Source organism: Phocoena sinus, chromosome 19, assembly GCF_008692025.1.
Source record: "Phocoena sinus isolate mPhoSin1 chromosome 19, mPhoSin1.pri, whole genome shotgun sequence".
Classification (NCBI taxonomy): domain Eukaryota; kingdom Metazoa; phylum Chordata; class Mammalia; order Artiodactyla; family Phocoenidae; genus Phocoena; species Phocoena sinus.
The window spans coordinates 259,692-281,900 of NC_045781.1; the positions used below are offsets into that span (position 1 = coordinate 259,692).

The window sequence follows — 22,209 nt, forward strand, 5'->3', positions numbered from 1 at the left end:
CGGTGACCGAGCCGAGGTGACCCCGGCCGTAGAGAGGTGCAACTGAAATGCACTCATTTCAAGTGCAAAGTTTGATGAGGTTGGAAAAATAAATACACCCATTAATTAGATTCGAGTCACTCTCTGGAGTTATCTCCTTAGCCCAATACAGCTTTGTCCCACCCACCTCCATTATGCTGTTATTGGCAAATATATTTGTTTGTTATAGGCCAAACAGTACAATTATACGGTTTTATACAGTTGCTTTTAAAATAAGAAATATGAATTCACGCTTTCTTTTATACACATGTCAATCATTACAGTATCATACAGAATAGTTTTGCTGCATGAAAAATCCCCTCTGCTCCATCTATTTACCCCTCTCTCCCCCTGAGTCCCTGGCAATCACTATTTTACTGTCTCTATAGTCTGGCCTTTCCCAGAAAGTCATAAAGTTGGAATCATACAGTATGTACCTTTTTCAGACTGACTTTTTGACTTAGGAATACACATTTAAGATTCCTCCATGCCTTTTTGTGGCTAGATAGCTCAGTTCTTTTTGTTGCTAAATAATATTCCATTGTATGAATGTACCAGTTTCTTTATTCATTTACCTATCGAAAGGCATCTCAGTTTGATTCCAGTTCTAAGCAATTATGAATAAACCTGTTATAAACATTCCTGTTCTAGTGTCTGTATGGACAAGTTTTCAACACATTTATATAAATACCTAGGAGTGTGACTGATGGATCATATGCTAGGACTGTATTTAAGTTTGTATGAAACTGCCAATTGTCTTCCTAAGTGGTTATATCATTTTGCATTCTCACCAGCAGTGAGTGAGAGTTCTGGTTCCTCCTGTTGTCAGTATTTTGGATTTTAGCCATTCGAATAGGTATGTAGTGATACTGTTTAAATTTGCAATTCCTTAAAGACATATGATGTTGAGAGTATTTTCATCTGCTTATCTCTGCCATCTGTGTATCTTCTTTGGTGAGGTGTCTGTTCAGATCTTTTGCTTTTTTTTTTGGCCGTGCCACGTGGCATACGGGATCTTAGTTCCCCTACCAGGGATCGAACCCACGCCCCCTGCAGTGGAAGTGCAGAGTCTTAACCACTGGACCGCCAAGGAAGTCCGCATTATCCTTTTAAAACTGACTTCGTATTCTTGAATTTTAAAAGGCTTTGTTTATTTGTGGGGTTTTTTTTGGTACATTTTGGATAAAAGTCCTTTATCAGATTTATGTTTTGCAAATATTTTCCCCTAGTCTATGGCTTGTCTTTTCATTCTCTTTCATGGTATCTTTCACAGAGCAGAACTTTTAATTTTAGATAAGTCCAACTGAATTTTTTTCTTCATGGATCATGCTTTTTGTGTTCTATCCAAAAGTCATCTCAATGCCGAACTCAAAGTCACCTAGATTTTTTTCCCCATGTTATCTTCTAGAAGTTGTACAGTTGTACACATTTAACTCTATGATTATTATGATTTTTTTTTTGCTGTACGCGGGCCTCTCACTGTTGTGGCCTCTCCCGTTGCGGAGCACAGGATTCAGACACGCAGGCTCAGCGGCCATGGCTCACGGGCCCAGCCGCTCCGCGGCATGTGGGATCTTCCCGGACCGGGGCACGAACCCGTGTCCCCTGCATCGGCAGGCGGACTCTCAACCACTGTGCCACCAGGGAAGCGCCAAGGATTATTTCTTAATGCTCAGCTAAGTGTGAGTCTTTAAGACTGAACCACACGTTAAAAAAAAAGGCACTAAAAGCACACTGAATCAAGATGAATGGGAAACCATCCTAATAAACACATTTTAGATTAAAAAAAAAAAGACTGGACTACATGTGTCACAGGGGTGGTCTTCTGGGTGGAAGGACCTCCCTTGAGGACTTGTGACACTCTTACAGAAACACCCTGCTTGAAAGATGCCTCCTCATCCCGCACTCCAAGTCAACAACGGGAAAGCCAAGGAATGCTGGCAAAAGTGCATCTTGACTTTGATAGGAGAGGACAGCCCCATCACACATGTGTGTCTGACACCCAGAATATGTCCACTGAGGGGACCTGAGTCAGGTTAACGGGCTACTGTGCAAAGATCACAGAGTGGAAGATTCCTCATGAAGGGCAAGGAGACAGGGATGAAGTACAGAAGATGGAGAGTCTGCTTGGAGGAAGACTCTCAAACACGCTCCTCTGTAAATGGGTTTCGTCTGTGAACACTGTGTAGCAGGATGTGTTCAGGCCCAGGAAAATCCAGCCGTAACTGAGTAGCTGGTGTTCAAGGACTATTCAAGCATATGTGCGCACCTCACGATACACTAAGTGAAGGCCGACTCGGAGAGCACTGCAGAGGGAGCAGTGAAGAGTGAAGGAGCGCTGCAGAGAGGAGCAGATAAGAGGCAGAGGACAGAGAACAGAGAGGCGGGAAACAGGCAGGGGAGGAAGTCAGACTAGAAATGGCAATCCTGGGAGTTCCCTGTTGGTCCAGTGTTATGACTCTGCGCTTCCAATGCTGGGGGCCTGGGTTCGATCCCTGGTCGGGGAACTAAGATCCTGCAAGCCGTGTGGCGTGGCCAAAAAAACAAAAAAAGAAAAAAGAAATGGCAAGAGGGTGGAATGTCCAGAAAGGGGAAGGAACAATAGGCGTATTCATTTCTTAGGCTGTCATAACAAAGGACCAGGAACTGGGTGAGTTAAAACAACAGACAGGTCTTCCCTGGTGGCTCAGTGGTTAAGAATCCGCCTGCCAATGCAGGGGACACAGGTTCGAGCCCTGGTCCGGGAAGATCTCACATGCCACGGAGCAGCTAAGCCCGTGCGCCACAACTACTGAGCCTGTGCTCTAGAGCCCGAGAGCCACAACTACTGAGCCTGCGTGCCACAACTACTGAAGGCCACCTGCGCACTGCAATGAAGATTAGCCCCCGCTCGCCGCAACTACAGAAAGCCCATGTGCAGCCACGAAGACCCAACGCAGCCAATAAATAAATAAATAAACAAACAAAACCAAAAAATCCAGACGTTTATTGTCTGACAGTTGTGGGGGCTAGAAGACCAGAATCAAGGTGTCAGCAGGATCACGTGCCTTCCATAGTGTCCAGAGGAGAATCTGTTCCTTGCCCCTTCCATCTCCTGGTGGCTGCCAGCCTTCCTTAGCTTGTGGCCACATTACTCCAATCTCTGCCTCCGTCGTCACATCTCTTTCTCTGTCTCCTCTGTCTCCCTCTTGAAGGGTACCTGTGATGACACTGAGGGCCTACCCAAAGAATCCAGGATAATCTCCCCATTTTAAGATCCTCTATCACATCTGCAGTTTCTTCAGCCATATAAGGTAAGTAACATTCACGCATTCTAGGGATAAGGACATGGGTATCTTTGGGGGCCATTATTCTTCCCACTACAGAGCCCTTCACTCTGCTTAAGGGGGAAGTCCAGAACTGCTGGGAGCATCAAGCTCTGGACTGGCCTCTTGGCAAGGGAGGGGCCACCTGTGTTGATGAGCCAAGTCTGTATCCCATGGGGGGTTGGGGGGACCACCCAGAGTGGGCTGGATCAGAAGAGCCATACTCCAGCCTGGTGCTTGTCAGACCACATGCACACAACCAGTCAGGAAAGGACACTCGCTTCTAGGGATCCCTGGAAATCAAAGTCGAGAGTCGTGAGTAATTTAAGCCAGGGCTCAGCAGACTACAGCCTGGGGGCCAAATACAGGCCATTTTCTATTTTTGTCTCGTCCCCAAAATGAGAACTGTTCTTACATTTTTTTAGTGATTGAAAAATAAATCAAAAGAATACTATTTCATGACATGAAAATTACATGAAATTCAGATTTCCACGTCCATAAATAGAGGTTTATTGGAACACAGCCATGCCATGCATTTACATATTGTTTATGGTACTTTGACTCTGGTGGCAGACTTATGGTGGCAGAGTTGAGCAGTGACCAGAAACTTCACATCCTGCAAAGGAGAAAATATTTACTATCTGGCTCTTTACAGAAAAAGTTTGCTGACCCCTGATTAAGAAGCCATAGAGCTGAAGAATTTAACCGGAGGAGCGGCGTGTAAAACAAAGGTAGTTGGAAGGAATTTGCTGGAGGAGGAGAGGATGGGGATGGCCACACTCAGCAGCTGCAGTGCGACTGACTCCAGCGCTGCCTGCAGGTGAAGATCGAAGATCGCGAGGGCGCCCTCCCATCACAAGTCAGCAGCTGGCAGGAGGCGGCCATGCCAAGCCCTGCCAGACAGCTAGGAGCTACCTCAGAGCCCTCGGTTCTGAAGATTGACTAAAAGGACACATTGAACTCAGAAAATCTGTCAAACTCTTAGTTACAGTTTATTACAATGAAAAGGTACAAATTAAAATTGGCAAAGGAAAGAGGCATACAGGGCAGGTTCTAGGAGAGACCAGACACAAGCTTCCAGGTGTCCCCTCCCAGTGCAGTGCCGGATTCTCCCAGCAACAATATATGACAATAGAAAAGGCTGAGACAGAAACTAATACAGGCAGAAAGATCAATGTCTTCTTCAAGACTGCAGCCTAATTCTTTTTTTTTTTAAATATCTTTATTGGAGTATAATTGCTTTACAATGGTGTTAGTTTTTGCTTTATAACAAAGTGAATCAGCTATACATATACATATATCCCCGTAGCGCCTTCCTCTTGCATCTCCCTCCCACCCTCCTTATCCCACCCCTCTAGGTGGTCAAAAAGCACCGAGCTGATCTCCCTGTGCTACATGGCCGCTTCCCACTAGCTCTCCATTTTACATTTGGTAGTGTATATATGTCCATGCCACTCTCTCACTCTGTTCCAGCTTCCCTTTCCCCCCCGCCAACCATGTCCTGTACGTCTGTGTCTCTATTCCTGCCCCCACGTTTTTTAAAAAAATTATTTATTTTGGCTGCTCCAGGTCTTAGTTGCGGCACGTATGTGGGATCTAGTTCCCTGACCAGGGATTGAACCAGGGCCCCCTGCATTGGGAGCGCAGAGTCTTACCCACTGGATCACTTGGGAAGTCTCAACTGTAGCCTACTTCTTAGCACAAAACGCGATGAGGCTTTAAACCCCCTGGAAAACAGGCAGCATCTCTCAAGAATAAGCTGCCTCCTTATCTTGGGGATACCTCAAGTATGAGAACATGAAGCTCATAAAGTACCTAGACTGGCTTCCTAAATTAATACCTTAAGAAAGAAAGAGAAACAAAAGAACCCACGTATCACTAAGTGCTCTTTACCAACGTCAACCCTCCCACACTCCTGTCCGTCTTGGCCACCCCTCCTCCAATGGCCCTCTGCTTCTCACGGTGGTGCCAGTAAGCCTGTCCCTGCATCAGGGACTTTGCTCTTGCCATTTTCTCAGCCTTGCAGGCTGTTCCCTGGCCTCTGCTTGCCTTGTTTGGGCATCTGTGCTCCTACTCCCTGACCCCCCCCATCGAAGTTGGGCCCCCGACAGTCTCTGTGACATCATTTTGCTTTGTCTTCTACAGAACACTTAGCTTTGACCTAAAGAATACTATGAATGGTTTGTCTGGCTGTGGACTGTCCAGCTCTGCCCTGGAACGTGACTTCTAAGGAAGAGAGAAATAAGAACATCTGTGACCTTCTTGTTCACTGCTACAACCTCAGCAGCCAGCCCAGAGTCTGGCAAATATCACAGGGGCCCCTTGAGATAAGGAAAGAACTATGAGATGAAATTTCAGCATGCGACAGATATTGAGTAGGTCCATGGCTCACTGGGACAAATGCTTGGCCTGAAACAAGCCTGGCCAGAGGACAAGCCCCCAGGGCCCATCTGCTCCTGTTGTGTCTGGCCTCTTGTGGCTCCTCAAAATCCAGCAGAGACCGTCAGCCCTGTCACAGTCCACCAGTACCTGAGAGCAGGGAGCACGGCCTGAGTGAAGCCAGGAGAGCCCAAGGCCAAGTGTACACCCCACCACTCCCCAAGTGGAGAGTGAGTTTCAGAAGGGCTAAGAACAAGGCCATAATAGGAGTAGGAGTCACACCCACATCTCTCTGGCTCCAGAGTCCACACCCATGGCTGAGCTGGCCCCACCAGTTGGGAAGAACAATCCACACACTGCTGTTTTTAAGAGTGGATTTCTACAAACTGTATGATTCTATTGGTACGAAATGTCCTGAACAGGCAAATCCATAGAGACAAAAAGTAGACTAACGGTTGCCAGGGGTTGAGGAAAAGGAGAAATGGGACATGACTCAAAAGGGTATGGGGCTTCTTTTTGTAAATGTTCTGGAATTCGATAGTGGTGATGGTTGCATAAACTGTGTGGTCATACTAACAACCCGAGGAATTGCACACTCTAAATGGGCAAATTGTATGGTGTGTGAATTACATTTCAAGAAAGCTATTACTAAAAATAAAAACGAGTAGATTTCTGGAAGATTCCTGGGAGAAGTCCCATACCCAATGTGGAGTTTTCCACGGCCATTAGAGTGGAAACATACATGCCCCAGAAAGAGGGACGCAGGTCATAGGTTTCTCCTGGCCCCTCTGGCCCAAGCCTCTGCAGAGACTGACAGGGCAGAGGAAGTCGCAGCTCAGGAGGACAGGCCCAGCTCTGCCCCGCCAAGGTGTGTGCCCCTAGGGGAGACGCTCCCCATTCCAGCCTGTTTCCCCCTTGCGACGGAGGATCCCAGCACTTCCCAGGTCGGCCTTCGCTTCAGCTTCGGGCTCCTGATTGGTCAGACACACACACACACACACACACACGCCTCCCCCAGTTCCACACACACACACACACACCTCCCCCAATTACACACACACGCCTCCCCCAATGCCACACACACACGCCTCCCCCAATTCCACACACACACACACGCCTCCCCCAATTCCACACACACGCCTCCAATTCCACAAACACACACACGCCTCCCCCAATTCCATACACATGCCTCCCCCAATTCCACACACACACACACACACACACGCCTCCCCCAATTCCACACACACACACACACACACACACGCCTCCCCCAATTCCACACACGCCTCCCCCAGTTCCACACACACACACGCCTCCCCCAATTCCACACACACACGCCTCCCCCAATTCCACACACACACACGCCTCCCCCAATTCCACACACGCCTCCCCCAATGCCACACACACAGCCTCCCCCAATTCCACACACACACACCTCCCCCAATTCCACACACACACACGCCTCCCTCAATTCCACACACACGCCTCCAATTCCACACACACACAGCCTCCCCCAATTCCCTACACACGCCTCCCCCAATTCCACACACACACACACACACACACACACACGATGCGCTCGACAGGCCGAAGGCGGGCAAAATCGCCACAGCAACGACAGTCTTAAGCGTTCGATTGGCTATCAGCGCTGGCGCGCCTTCTCTGCTCCTCCCACCAGGCTCCGGGAGGGGCAAGATGCGCGCGCAGCCCTACAGAGCGGCGGGGCGAAGGCGGGCCAGGTTGCTATGGCAATTAACATCACGCCCCCATCCCAGAATGCGGCCTCCGATTGGTCCGCGTTGCTGACAACCTCCTAGCTTTCCCCGCCTCGAACACCGCTTAGGTTTGTGAGCGGGAAAGACTCAGAGGATGGCAAACTCGGAGGACGGAGGAGAGCTGCGGTTGCGGGGCCCGGGGAGGAAGGAAAAGCGAGACTGCCCTGTCAGGGTGTGGAGTTGAGGGGAGATGTTTTGCAGAAAGCTCTCTGGTCCCTGTTCGAATCCACGCCCTGCCCCGCCCCCAGCCTCAGTTTCCCCATCTGTAAGCTGGACACTTCCGCTCTCAGTGTCCAGCGAGGGCCCCCCGTGGGCCTTATTCCCTCGGCCTGAACACAAGAGGCCCCAATGACAGGAGACGAGTGTGGTGTGGGCAGAGGCCTCCCCGACCCTCGTGAGGAGAAAGGCTGGCTGGATCCCGGTAGAGTGGAGCACTCGGCGCCCCTCGGGGGCAAACGCAGGAGACCTGGCGGAGGGCCTGGAAAAGGTTTGGGGAGTTGAGGGCCCCACGAGCGTGGAGGGGGAGGCAGTGTTGCCAAGATGATGGCTCCTCTCCTCAGCCCTCTGGACACCATCTGCCATGCGAAGTCCCTCGTTCACAAGGTGCCCCGAGTCCCCCCTTGGTACACAGCAGGCGCTCAATAAATACTTGTGGATGAACGAATTCTTCCTGCAAGTAGTTTATTGTCTCCCGTTTTACAGAAGCGAGAACCAAAGTCTGGCCGGTAAAGGCGTCCCTGGGCACCCATGCCAGGCACTGAGGCTAACCCCCACTCTCTGGGTGTTCACAGGCATTGGGACCAGTGAAAGGAGGAGCAAGCCTGGGGCAGATACGTGGGGGTGGGGGGGGTGCGTCCGGCAGGGATGGAATGGGCATTGGGAGGGCCGGGAGAGCACAGCTCCAGGTGGCCACAGAGGCTGGCAGGCAAGTGTCGGGAGGAGTCCCCTCTGATCCTAGCCCCGGGGTGGTTTCAGGCAGCCCCTTTGTTCGTGGGCAGTGGGCGGGCAGACATCGAAGTCGGCTTCATTTTACGGGAAGAGAGACTGAGGTCTCAGGCTCCCAGCTGGGAGGGTGGAGAAGCAACCCTTCCCCACAGTCCCGAGGAGGAAGCACGTTAGGACAGGGAGGAGCCAGCTCTGACCACTGCCCTCAGCCACCAGCTCCCCGCTTAGGGCCCCCCCCCCACCCCCGCCTCAATGCCAGCTGGCGTTACCCCTTAGCATCCTTAAAGATACAGCCCCGGGCTTCCCTGGTGGCGCAGTGGTTAAGAGTCCGCCTGCCGATGCGGGGGACACGGGCTCTTGCACCGGTCGGGGAAGATATCACGCGCCGCGGGGCGGCTGGGCCCATGAGCCATGGCCGCTGAGCCTGCGCGTCCGGAGCCTGTGCTCCGCAACAGGAGAGGCCACAACAGTGAGAGGCCCGCGTACCGCAAAAAAAAAAAAAGATACAGCCCCGAGGCCTCTTCCTCCAGGCAGCCTTCCTTGAACACCCTCAGGCAGAAAGCATCATCTTTCTCTTCCGTGCACCACCAGCCAAGGGCCCCTTCTGACCCCTCTGGCTGGGCCCATCCCTGCCAGTTCTACTCCCTCACCGTAACTCTCCCAGCCTGGGGGGTAGGAGGGAAGGCATGAGGAGGGGCATATCAGATCCCAACCTGGGGTGAAGTGAGGCAGACTCGGGGCTCCAGGGCCTAGGGGGGAGACAGAAAGTCCATGTTTAGTTTGTGCAGAGGGTGGCTGCTATCTACACCACTGTGACTAACCCAGGAAGGCTTCTGAGAGGAGGACCACTCTCGCTGCCGAATGAGGGCTGAGGCTTCATTCACCCTGGCGTACAGCAGGCTTGCCACAAAATGCTGATGGAGTCCTGGAGGAGGTGAAGTAACCAACGCTGCATATTTAATGAGTGGAGATGGGGGTGATGAGGGCTCTAGTGGCTAAGGAGAGGGGCCAGGGATGTCCAGGAGCGATCCCTCACCCCAAATCACATGACACTGTCTGACCCAGAGGGCAACCTTGGCCTCTTTGAGGCTCAGTGACCACAGCTGCCCCTCAGCATATTAGGAGAATCTCAGAAGCCACTAGCCATAGGGGAAGTCGAGGTCCCACTGCAAGTTGATATTCAGGACCCAAGTGGGAGCCAGTTTTTGAGGCTCAGTCCCTGTCTGTCTCTCCCCAGTCCTGGCCAGGCCACACCTCCCCCTTCAAGCCCAAGCCCCTGCCAGATGTGTAAGGCAGCAAATGCAGGACCAGCATGGAGATGGCTGGATCCCACCCAGGCTCAGCCTGCAGGCAGCAACTCCACAGCCTGGGGAGGAGTGGGGTGGTTGGTCCTGCAGTGGGCCACTCACAGGTGTGGCCAGGGAATAGTCTGCCATCCAAAGATGGGGGCCCCCAGCACCTGCAGAAAGCCCAAAGGATATGTAAATCAGAGACTTAGGCTCTGGTGCCAGCCAAGGATGAGCGTTCTCCTGGAGTTCTGATGATTGGGGTGTATTCAGTAGGACCCTTACGAGGATCAGGGATGGGGTACCCCTAGCAGGGCCACTGCACGATGTTGGTCAGAGGGACCCTGCAGCTGGACTCCCACAAGAGCTGAGGATCGAGTGTACTCCCAGCTGGTTTGTGAGTGCCTCCCAGTAGGACCTTTACAGACATGGGGGTCCCACAGCTGGATGCCCACAGAGACTAGTGTCAGGGGTGCTCCTTGAGAGGGTCCCTGCTCCGTGCTAATGATGCCAGGAATGATCCCTCCAGGCCTCTTTAGAGAAATGGGTGCTTGCCATGCGCCCTCTAAGGCCTCCACGGGGATCATGGCGAGCATCAGGATGACACTGGGGTCCCCAGGCCTGAGGCAGGGCCTGCGGCGCGGATGCTTTTACTGCGCCCCCCACCGCCTCCACCCGCCGCGTGCCCGCGGGGCCCAGTCAGGCCAAGCCTCCAACCCCCACCTGCGGTCCAAGGACCCGTCCGGCGTCTTTGTCTCTTCGGGAACCCCCTCGGGCTCCAGGGCGTCCTCTGCAGCCCCCGGTGGGGCGGCGTTCAGGTCATGGTCCACGGGGCGCGGCATCCAGCCGGGGGTCCAGGGCGCCGCCGGCGTGGGCCGAGGCAGGAACCAGAAGAAGCCGGGCGCCGGGGCGAGCGCCACGAGCTGGGGCCGAGCGGGGCTGGAGGTGGTGGCGCGCGGGATGAGGAAGAAGATGTAGAGGCCCGTGACCACGAGGCCCGCGGCCACAAGCACGGCCAGGGCGACGGCCGCGTGGAAGACCCGGGCCGATCTGGCCAGCGTCAGGCGGCGCGACAGCGGGCGGCCGAGGCGCAGCGGCGGCGGCGGCGGGGGGCGGGCCTTGCGCGGTCCGGGCGCGGGCGGCGGCTGCCGCACGTAGAGCAGGCCGCGCCGGCGGTCGAAGCGCACGGAGCCCTGGCGCGGCGGCGGGGCGCGTGCGGAGCCGGGCAGCAGGCCGAGCTGCGTGGGCAGCGCGGGGAGCCCGCGGCGTGGGGCCAGGCGCGTGGGGGCGCGGCACACGGGACAGGCCACCGCGTCGCCGCCGCCCGCCGTGGCCAGAGACAGACGAGCCAGGCACTCGAGGCAGAAGACGTGGCTGCAGTCCAGGCACTTGGGCAGCTTGAATACGCTGTCGAAGGGCGACACGCAGATGAGGCATTCCACGGGGGACGCGGGCGGCAGGATGGGTCCCCGGCTGCCGTCCCCTTCCTCCCCATCACCCTCGTCTTCGTCCTCCCCCCTGCTGGGGGGCCGGAGTGTGGACGGCGAGCCCGGGATGCTAGGCTCCGAGCCCAGGGGGACCCGGGGGCGGCGGATCCAGGGCGGCCGAGGGCAGGGCATCTGGACCCGGCCTGCGGGGACAGGCGGTCAGGCAGCGAAGGGGCCGCGGGGAGATGGCAGAGGGGATCTGGGGAGGGTCAGGGGCTGGGCTCTGGAAGGATCACCCCACACAAGGCAGGGGCGTCCAGAGAAGGGGAAGCAGAGCCCAGTAGGCAAGGAGACTGGGAGTTGGGACAGAGTGTGCAGGTAGAGATCTGGACTGGAGGCACACAGGCAGGTGAGACCCAGAGGGGTTCCGAAGAGGATTAGGGACAGGGACAGACAAAGGGAGCACCGCAGATTCTGAGCTACACTTGGGGGATGCCCCAGCCAAGAGCCAGGTGGACCTGGGTGACTCCAGGAAGGATCCCAGACAGGCGTGGAGAGGAGACAGGGACTCCCAGGAGAGCTGGGCAGAGACAGACCCTGGGAGACCACAGAAGACGAACGGGAAAAGCAGATGAAGGAGGATGGAAGCTTCAGGATAGGTGGCCAGCAGCCCAGGAGTCAGATTCCCCAGTGACAGACCCCAGCAGGCCAGCAGGCTCTTCCCACCTGCTGGTGCCTCCTCCCTCTGGCTGGCGCCTCCTTGCCTGTTCTGCCCACAACCCTCGGCCTACCTGCCCCTGGATACTAATTGCTCCTCCCCATGGGAGGGTGCCTGTGGTGGGGCCACTCCCTCCAGATGCCAGGTTCCCACCACACCTGTCACACTGCCCTCCCAGCCCCTAGGGAGGTGCCACCAGGACAGGGAACACCAAGCCTGACATCGGCCAGATGTCGGGGGTGCAAGGAAGGAGGCACAGGCTGACAGGACGTTGACAGTCCAGGCTCATCAGGAGAGGGGGTCCCCACCACCACTCCCAGTCTTCAACACCTCATGAATCCTCCACCTAGAGCCACTGGTGGGGTGAGTGCAACCTGGGGTATCTGGCTCTGGGCAGGGGCAGCGTGTCCAGGAAGAAGAGTGGGACTTCTGGAGTCCTGGGGGTTGAAGGCAGGCTGACCCCACAGTAGACTGGACCGGACCAGCCCTCTCCAGCCAATGACAAGGGGCTAGAAACTGTCTTGGTCCAGAGCCCAGGCCTTGGCTTCCTCCCCCTGGGGCTGCTTCCTGGCAACACACCTCTCAGGGCGGTGGGCTGCAGCCACCAAGCCCCTCCCCAGACCAGTGACATCTCTGCCAGGACAACCCCACCCCTCATTTTCCAACACCTGCTGGAACAGTCCAGGCAGCCAGGCCTGCAGCCCAGGGTGCCATGGTTCTGAGTCAGTGGTGCTTCCTGAGCCGAGCACTTCCCTGGTGGGTCCAGGTCCCAACAGACCAGAAGACATGCCAGGAACATGGGCAGCTCCTCAGAAACACCAGTCATCCTGCCCCTCACCCCCTGCTCCCAGATACCCTTCCCCATTGAGCACAGACAGTGGCACAGATGGGTGGGGCCACCCCAAAGGGCAAACAGGTTTATTGCAGCTGTGGCCAGGCAATCAGCGGTTGGACTTGGCCACACGTTCCAGCTCATCCTTCTTCTTGATAGCGTAGGAGTTGGAGGAGCCCTGCAAGAAGGGATGGCTAGTTCCAATGTCGGAGGACCCTCCCCTTTGAGACTCGCCACCGCCCCCGCCGCCCAGGTGTCCTCACCCACCTTGGCAGCGTTGATGAGCTCGTCTGCCAGGCACTCGGCAATGGTCTTGATGTTCCGGAAGGCGGCCTCACGGGCACCTGTGCACAGCAGCCAGATGGCCTAGGGAGCACAGGGGTCCCTGTGCTAAGTAGGGGTTGCCCCTACACCACGCAGGGACACGGCTCTCCAGTACCCTGGGACCCAACAAATGCTGCCTACCACGTTGCCATCCACAGGCCAACTGAGGCAAGACACAGTGGGAGCCCACAGCGCTGCCCAGTGCCCAGGTGCCATGCTGCTAGATCTGGGATCAGACTGAGGGGCACAAAAAAGTGTGCGGACACAAAGGCTGAAGCTGGGTCCCTGATGATAGGTGACTTAAAACTAGCCGAGACAGGGAAATGCAATGTGTTCCTGTCCTGGAACCCTTGACTGAAAACGAACAGCTATAAAGGGTATGCTTGGGGACAGCTCCATAAACTGGAACAGTGATGTAATGTCAAATGTTAGATTGCTGTTACATTTCTTGGGGGTGATGGTGGGGACAGAACATCTTTATTCTAGGGGGACACCCACTGAAATGTTAACAGGGAAATGGTCAAAACACCTGCAACCGATTCTCAAATGGTCCAAGAAAATAAAAACAGTGTAAAAACATATACCCAAATGAAACGGGCCCTTCAATCTAATGCTGCCCAGGAGAGGGCCCAGAGCTAGGACGTGCTCTGCGTGGGGTGGGAATCCAGGAAGCCTTCATGACCCGACACTCAGGTAAACATGCAGACAGAGATGAACATTCCCACTTGCCAGCCTCTGCTGCCCCAGGCAGGATTCTGCCAGAGCCTGGTGGCTGTTCCTGGCCACCCACGTGTACCCCAAAGCCCCAAGCCCACCTGATTCACACGGCGCAGCGGGGACACGTCCACGGCCTGCCGCCTCACTGTTCCAGCTCGCCCAATGCGGGTCGAGTCCTCCCGGGGGCCGCTGTTGATGATGGCATTCACCAGGACCTGCAGGGGGTTCTAAGAGAGGGGGGCCATGAGCCAGATACCTGGCAAGCATCCCTCCCCGACCCTTCACCCCTAAAACTTGGAGCACCCTGGCATGCCTATCGTGGGGCGGCCACTGGCGTTAGGGTGTACTAAGGGCACTCTGCCCCACCTGGCCTCGGGGCCCTACCTCGCCTGTGAGCAGATGGATGATCTCAAAGGCGTGCTTCACGATGCGTACAGTCATGAGCTTCTTGCCATTGTTGCGGCCATGCATCATCATGGAGTTGGTGAGGCGCTCCACGATGGGGCACTGCGCCTTGCGGAAGCGCTTGGCCGCGTAGCGCCCTGCACTGTGGGGCAGGTATTTGGCATACTTCTCCTTCACTGCGATGTAATCCTGGGGCAGCAGGAAGAGGGGGTGAAGGGACCACGGTCAGGAGCAGGACGGATCTTGGCAGGGGACCAGAGAGACTGAACACCCACTCAGCGTAGCTCCCACCCACCTGCCTGCCACAGAAAAGTAAAACCGAAGCAAGTGACTTTACCAGGACACTGAAAAGAGTACTTCCTTCCTAATGGGAGGAAGGTATGGAAAACTAAGTAGGTAACCACCCACGATACCAGTCTTGTTTTAAAAGTGTTCTTCACTCTGCACTGACGTTTTATGTCAACTAACTCTTTGTTCTGGAGGGGCTGCCCCGTGCACTGTAGTATGCCAGGAGCACTCCTCATTACTGACCCCCACAAATGTACCCCTAAAGGGGTAGGGGCGGGGGGAACTAAGCCAGAGAACCAGTGTTGCAAAACAACCATTCAACAATCTTGCCTATATATACATACACATGCCAAGATGGTGTCTAGAGACACTAAACCATTCGGGGGGGTTGAGTCAGAGGACTGCCTACGTGAGGACTACTTTTGATATTTCCAGTAGGAAACCTACACACAGTCATTCTACCACACACACATGAGAACATGTACAAACAATGAGTTTCTACAAATACAAGGATTAACAGGAAAAGAACGCAGAGGATTCTGATGTAGGCACAACAGTCTGGGGTCCAGCCTGGAGACGACCACTTGCACAAATAGGCAAGTAGACAGACGGGTGTCCACGCAGGGACTCACACTGTGCCAAAAAAACCTGCGAATACCAAATGCCCCAGCAAGCGTTTGGTTAAGCTGCTGGGCCCCATGGTAGAGCCCACCACAGCTTTCAAGAGAGTGAGAACTCTGATATCAGCTGACTTCTGCTTTCCCAGCCCCTAGGAGAGGACCAGGGGAAAGTGAAAATTAGTTTTTACATTATTAAAGGGTTGTACAAAAAAAAGCAAGAAAAAGAAAACAAAGAAGCAAACACACATGTGACAGACCACATGTGACCTACAAAGACTTTATAAAACATTTACTAACTGGCCCTTTTAAGTTTGCAGACCTCTCCCCCAACAAACCCATGAAGGAAAAACAGTTCGACAAGACATTGAGTGAAAAACAGGTTTGAATTCTCTGTTAGGCTCAGTACCTAGGTACCATGATATATTTCGAGGCAACAAAAAGTTTTAATTTCTTTTAAAAGAAGAAAGGGAAAAATATGATCAAACCTGAATTTTATTCGTCATTATACCAATGCAGTCACAAAATATAAATTTATTTTTATGAAGGCCCCACAAAAGTCCTAATGAGGCCAAGTGTAAAACAGTATGGAGGCAACATACAGTGGGAGAGCTCCCATTTCCCAATTTCAAAACCTATTACAGGGCTTCCCTGGTGGTGCAGTGGTTGAGAGTCCGCCTGCCGATGCAGGGGACGCGGGTTCGTGCCCTGGTCCGGGAGGATCCCACATGCCGCGGAGCGGCTGGGCCTGTGAGCCGTGGCCACTGGGCCTGCGCATCCGGACCCTGTGCTCTGCAATGGGAGAGGCCACAACAGTGAGAGGCCCGCGTACCGCCAAAAAAAAAAAAAAAAAAAAAAAAAAAAAACACTATTACAAGACAGTGTGGTACCGGCAAAAGGATAGGCATAGAGACCAATGAAATAGAGTTCAGAGTTCAGAAACAAACCCTTACATCCTTGCTCAACTGATTCTCAACAAGGGTGCCAAGACCACTCAATGGGATAAATACTCTCTTCAACAAATGGTGCTGCGCATGGGGGATCTTAGTTCCCCGACCAGGGATCGAACCTATGCCCCCCGTATTGAGAGCACAAAGTCTTAACCACTGTACCGCCAGGGAAGTCCCTTTACCTTTCTGTTCTTAATTTCACTGATTTCTGTTCTGATCTTTATGATATCCTATCTTCTACTTTGCTTTAGTTGTATTTTGCTCTTTTTATTTTTTGAGGGGTGCTGAGAGTATTGATTTGAAACTTTTTTTTCTTTTCTAACAAATCATTATTATAAAAAGTTCCTTCAGTACTGTTCCAGCTTTATCCCACAAGTTTTCATTACAATTTATTCAGTTCTAAATATCCCTTGATTCCCTTAGAGACTTCCTCTATCACCCGTGTATTATTTAGAAGTATATTGTTTCATTTCCTACTGTTTGGAGCATTTTCTGGTATCTTTTTGTTACTGATTTCTTATTTGTTTCACGTTTGGTTTGATTGTTTAAATTTGTTCAAGTTTGTTTTATGACCCAGGGTGTGGTATATCTTGCTGAATGTTCTGTAAGGCTTCTTGAAATGAATGTGTATTTTGCTGTCACTGGGTGAAGTTTCTATAAATGTCTTCACAATCCTCTTGGTTGGGGTTATTACTCAGGCTTTTTACATCCTTGCTGACTTTCTGTCTAGTATTTCTGTCAGTTGCAGGGAGAGGGATGATGAAGTCCTGAAGTATAATTGAGAAACTGTCTATTCCTCTTACAAGTTCTGTAAGTTTCTGCTTCATGTATTTCAAAGTTCTGTTGTTTGGTGCACACACATATAGGATTGCTATGTCATCTTGGTGTACTGACCCTTTAATCACAATAAAAGGGTTCATTTTCTTGCAAAAACAAAAAAAACAAATGGTGCTGGGACAGATACACATAATGTATAAATGAGATTGAAGTTACATTTTGTTGCCTAAATTTAAGTACGATACAGAAAACTCCAAGAGACGAAAACAAAAGCTGCCGGGACAACTGGATTTCCCCACACAAAATGATAACGTTGGGCCCTTACACTTTACGGGACTTGAGCATCTGCAGATTTTGGTAAACTTGGGGGCTCTTGGAAAGAACACCCCTCAGATACTGAGGGATGACGGTAAGGCATTTAGATTTTTAGGCATTTGAATCTTTATAATTTGACTCTTCTCTCCAAGGCACAGCTTCTGAACTTGAAAAATATTGTCCATTTTTATTTAATTCTAAAACATATAATTTAAATAAAATTTTATAGGCTGAATGAAGTATTGTCCTTGTCATCTTCAATACTTGAGTAAAATAAGAACACTCAAAACTTATAGATGACCTTTAAAAAATAAAATATATGAAACTAAAAACATAAATAGTGTATTTCACTACAAAACAATTAACTAAACAACTTGTGGGATGTGATACTCCCTCTGAGGAAGGAACCATCTCCTGACAAAAACTGTAGCAACCTCTAACAGGATACAAGGAAAAACAGACATGATGGGTGTGGTGGTCCTGGGATCCCTCCTTTACCTGTCCCATCTTCAACTCTACTTCGTGGGGCAGCTACAAGTTTCAAGCGACCCCACCCCCAGCTGGGAAGCACAATCATTACACCCCCCTCACCTGCAGGGAAATGTCATTGATCTGCACATCATCGGTGCTCCACTTCCCAAAGAGCTTGATGTCGGGGGTCTCTGCTACTGCAGGTGCAGCTGTCTCCCACTCCGTCATCCTAGGGACAGAAACTGTCAAAGCCCAGGCACACCCACCACAGACTCTGAGGTTAGCGCACAACCTGAGAACTGGGAAGTTACCAGGAACTGAGAAAGGCTGTGAACATCTGAGTCCACCTTGTGGAACCTTAAAAACACCACTCATCTGTCAGCAAGAAACACCTGTCTCTCACCCAGGAACCCTGGGGCTAACAGCTGGCAGGCACCCCCTCAACGGTTGCAAGGCGGCCCAGAGACGGGCAGGGGATGCCAAATGCCCTGATGCTGCATCCGCTCGAAGTCAAACCCAACCTTGTTCTTCAAGAGCTCTGCGACCCTAGGAGAGTCTACAAGCCGCTGTGGACTCAGCTTCCTCATCAGTAAAACAGAAGGATCAATGGTATGAATTCTGCGCTTTACCAGTGCAAAGGTCGAGTTTGGTGTCCGACCCCCACGGGGGGATTAGGGGCTGCTACTTAGAAGAAAGCGTGTCCCGACCAAAGTGTGCATCGTGCATGTAAGGAAAACGGGAACTTCTTATAATAAATAAAGTACAACTGGAGAGACCAGGCCAACACTCCCCAGTCCGCTGGGGGCAAGGCTACAGCGGCGAGGGGGCATCAGCAAAGGGGCGAGAGTAACCTTCCCCGCGCCTCCATCCTCGTCTCCTGCCCGAGGGAAGCCCCCGGTCTCGGGTCCCACTCACGGCTCCCGGAAGACCCTGAATCGGCCTTCAGACCTCCGACTCCGCGACAGCCTCACCTTAAGCAGCAGCTGAGGTGTCTCGGTCGCTCAGCATACACCACGCGCCGCCCTGGCACAGAAAAGAAAAGGCCGCACGCCGCGGGCCGACGCTTTTAAGAGAGGCGAGAACTTCCGGGTCACCGAAGACCGCGCATGCGCAGAAGAACAAGGCGTATTTACGGACCAATTCGGAGCGAGCATGTAAAGGCGCCCTCTGGGCCAAACGGAAACCGTAAACCCCCGGCGCATGCGTACTTGCAGAAGCGGGCCCAAAGGTTGTGCCTGGCGGATGTCCAACTTCCAGCACTTGCCAGTTCGTAGGCGTCCCCTGCACAGGCGCAGAGGTCTCTATGAGGTCAACGCCGCCATGTCTAGTGAGGGCAGAAGTCTGGCCCGCGCTCGTCGCTGCGCATACAAGCACCTGCTACAGGACCCGGCGGCTCAGTGAGGCCAGGCCGTCGCGACTGCTGTCCGCTGTGGTCCGGGCCCCGCGCGCGTGGGCGGACACCACTCGCGGGCCCCCCCTCCCCCACACTCGCGCGCTCTGGGCTGCTTGGGGCCTGAGCCTCCGAAAGGGGACCCTTCGCTTCACCCCATGCCGGCGTCCCCCCGCGACCGACCATTGTCTCTCTTTGGCCCCCGCCTCTCCTGCCCCGTTACCGCGTGCGGGAGGTGCCCTGGAGGAGGAGCCTGAGGGACAGCCCCCGCCCTTTTTGATCCAGCTGGGGCCTGTGCTGCCGAGATCACTGATCGAGTGCAGGGCAGGCACGGTGGTGCGTCCCCTGCGCACTCTGCAGCCGCACCCAGTGACACCGGCGGTCTGCGTGGAGAGCACGTGCCAAGACTTCACATCCCCCGCCTAGACTCTGGAGCCGAACTGGGTTGTGGACGCCTCCTCGGCGGGCTTCGCAGAGGCAGCGACCACTGTAGCCGCACACCCATGCTGGCTGCAGATGGCAGGGAGCGGCATCTGGCAGAGCTTGGTCTCCAAGGCGCCTGAGGCTCCTCACCTCCAGGTGCCCACCTCATCTTCTAAGGGTGGGAGTTCCCCTTGTCGGACCCGAAGGGGCCCAGCCACGTGACCCAGGCGGTCCTTCATTTGTCCGCACCAACCCCAATTGCCCACCTTCGGGGCATGCGCACTACAGGTGCTCAGCAGCCGCGATGTTTGTTGACTGATTGTAAAGGATACTGACTGACTATAAAGGCTCGCCCCTATCCCTATCCCAATTCCAGGAGCGTTTCAGACCAGAAACTCTGGGCCCCCTTGGACTGTCGTCGTCAGTCACAGCTCATGCCACTGCTCAGGGGGACACAAGCCTTGAAGCTGGTCTGGGCAGCGGGTTAGACCTCAGGTTCGGGTGGACTGAAGTCTGGGAGCCGCACCCAGAGAGGCCAAGGCCCCCAGCCACTGCAGTCTGTGGCCTTATCCCTGGCCTCTGCCTTGGTATGTACAGAGCAGCAGCCTCGGGCCTTTTACTGGGGTTGGGGAGGAGCTAAGTAGGTTCCTTCCTGGTCCTGGAGGGACCCTCTCTGATCATTGGGGGCCCTCCCTGGTCCTGGGGGACACAGCTGGGGAGGTGCTGACTGGGGGAAAACAGGGAGGCTGGGAGTAGGCACCAGGCACCCTCACACTCAGCAGGATCCAGGGGGCCCCCCAACCCTGTCTCTCTCCCAAAGTGGACAGGGGTCCACCCCCTCTGAACCTCAGTTTCCCCTGTCAGTGTGGAAGTGAGAACTAAATCAGACAAGGTGAGTTTGGAGCCTGTGGCCTGACTGTCAGTGGTCACTCGATAATGGGCATCTTTATAGACCTGACAGGAATGACCCACCATGCATGGGAGGGCAGGAGAGAGGTCCTGCAGTAAAGCCCTATGTGGTGCGGGGTAGGGGGTCACCTTGCATAGCTGATGACCACACACTACTTGCCAGGCCTAAGACAGTCCAGCCTCCTCAGGTCCCCAGGACACAGGCACAAAATCTGGAGTCTGATCCCATAAGTCTAGGGATGTTGGTGCTGTGTTCTTCAGGCTGGAGGGGGAAAGCCTCTGCAGAAGCCCCTTTGCATTCCTGGTGCATCGTGTTCACTCTGGGCTGACCAGCTCTGGCCATCTCCTCTGCCCTGATTCTCTAACTGCTCCATGAGGCGAGAGGCTGTTTGGTTTCTTCCCCACTGTGTCCCCAGCTGGAAGTACTGAGTCTGGCACACAGTATCTGCTCACAAGTAACTGCTGAAAAAATGATGGGTGGAAGGACGGATGGGGCAGTTCTCCCTAGTCTTGCTGCTCCCTCTCTGGGCTTCAGGCAGACACCAAGCGGCTAGGCCTCGCTCCTCCACCAGACACCAATTCCAGACCCAGAGTCCTGCTGTCTCCTGTTTAGAACACCTCCTTACCTGAGTCTGCCCCTCTTCCTGGCCACAGCCTGGGGAAACGCCCTCCTAATGCCAGGTAGGCAATAGGAGTCTGGGAATCAGACCATTTCAGACCTAATCTTCAGAACAACTTGATTAGGCAGTCAGGGAGGCCCAGAGAGGTGCAGTAACTTGCCCAGGGTCACAGAGCAAAATGGGGCAGAGCTGGGATTCTAAGGTGGTTTGCCCCGGAGCCTGACCTCTCCCTCCTCCGCTGGCCTCTCCACCATCTCAGCATCGTGTCTCCCCCAGTGCCGCCTATCTCTGAACATACAAAGTGCCCAATAAACAAATGAGTTCAGTCAACTCTGGGCCTTTCCACTGGATCTAGCATGATCCAGAGAGGGGCTCTCCCTGCGCCTTAGGCTTCTCCCTTTTTATTTAATTAAATTAATTAATTTATTTGCGGTACGTGGGCCTCTCACTGTTGTGGCCTCTCCCGTTGCGGAGCACAGGCTCCGGCCGCGCAGGCTCAGTGGCCATGGCTCACAGGCCTAGCCGCTCCGCGGCATGTGGGATCTTACTGGATGGAAGATCCAGGAAGATCCAAGCACATCTGATCATCCCCTCTTTCCAGGCTGAGTAGGTCACTGAGGTTCAGGGAGGTCACTTATCCGACGCCCCCAAAGCAGCCTAACTTCAGGGCCACTCCCTGCAGCCTGTTGGAGGCCTGGGGGCACGGGGAACATGCATCTCTTGCCTCTGAGTTTCCCCCCACATCTGTCAACTTTCTCAGTCTCTCGGCCTCGGCCGCACTCTGTGTGGAAGTCGACCTGTGTCTAGGTGTACCTGGGACTCTCTCAGAGATGCTGACACAAGATCTCCGTCTCCCTGGGTCTCAGCCTTCCTGTTCTGAACCACCCACGTCGGTCGGTCTTTGTTTACTCATGACACAGAAGGAACGAATCCAATACGGAGGGAGAAACACAGGGAGAGATGGTGACGATGACCACTACACAACAGTATGGGGGGTGTCAGATGGTTCACACGTGATGGGGTCATCAGAGAAACAAAGGAAAGAAGGCTGACGCCCTGGCAGTTAGGAACAGAGGCTGCGACATCCAGTTACAGACACGGACCCTGCAAGAGGGACAGGGATACAGCATTGTGAGAGAAGGCAGAGAGCAGTGACAGGATGCTGGCTGCCAGAGCCCACGGCACCGGGGGGGCTCTGGGGCCATGGAAAGGGTGGACTCAATACAGGAAGATTTTATTGGGCTGCTGCGTGCCAGGCTGGTCTGAGTGCTGGGGCCCTGGAGAAATTGGATTGTTTTGCCCTGTAGGGCCCACAGCT

The 22,209-nt window shown here is 53.8% G+C and overlaps 2 protein-coding genes across 3 annotated transcripts; both read right to left on the bottom strand.

Annotated features, from left to right (window-relative positions):
* Window positions 1–8,187: 8,187 nt before the first annotated feature.
* RNF225 (ring finger protein 225) lies at window positions 8,188–11,327 on the bottom strand. Of its 2 annotated transcripts, XM_032614961.1 has the most exons (2): window positions 10,432–11,327; window positions 8,188–9,881 (listed from the first exon to the last, which is right to left on the bottom strand). In XM_032614961.1, exons 1-2 carry the CDS (start codon window positions 11,325–11,327, stop codon window positions 9,635–9,637), a joined length of 1,143 nt encoding a protein of 380 aa, XP_032470852.1. In that variant the 3' UTR covers window positions 8,188–9,634. The 2 variants fall into 2 exon arrangements, with proteins under 2 accessions (XP_032470852.1, XP_032470853.1); XM_032614962.1 differs by having other exon boundaries at window positions 9,826–11,327.
* A 1,413-nt stretch (window positions 11,328–12,740) lies between these two features.
* RPS5 (ribosomal protein S5) lies at window positions 12,741–20,422 on the bottom strand. The gene is made up of 6 exons (XM_032614965.1): window positions 18,521–20,422; window positions 17,670–17,778; window positions 14,111–14,320; window positions 13,825–13,953; window positions 12,953–13,051; window positions 12,741–12,863 (listed from the first exon to the last, which is right to left on the bottom strand). Exons 2-6 carry the CDS (start codon window positions 17,775–17,777, stop codon window positions 12,795–12,797), a joined length of 615 nt encoding a protein of 204 aa, XP_032470856.1. The 5' UTR covers window position 17,778; window positions 18,521–20,422; the 3' UTR covers window positions 12,741–12,794.
* Between the last annotated feature and the right edge of the window lie 1,787 nt (window positions 20,423–22,209).

Coding starts and splice junctions, on each gene's coding strand:
- RNF225 (XM_032614961.1), bottom strand. CDS start 11,327: ATGCCCTGCCCTCGGCCGCCCTGGATCCGCCGCCCCCGGGTCCCCCTG. Junction 9,882..10,431: donor GACGGGTCCTTGGACCGCAG/GTGGGGGTTGGA, acceptor GGCTTTCTGCAG/GTGCTGGGGGCCCCCATCTT.
- RPS5 (XM_032614965.1), bottom strand. CDS start 17,777: ATGACGGAGTGGGAGACAGCTGCACCTGCAGTAGCAGAGACCCCCGAC. Junction 14,321..17,669: donor TCAATGACATTTCCCTGCAG/GTGAGGGGGGTG, acceptor CTGCTGCCCCAG/GATTACATCGCAGTGAAGGA. Junction 13,052..13,824: donor CGCTGCGCCGTGTGAATCAG/GTGGGCTTGGGG, acceptor TGTGCTCCCTAG/GCCATCTGGCTGCTGTGCAC.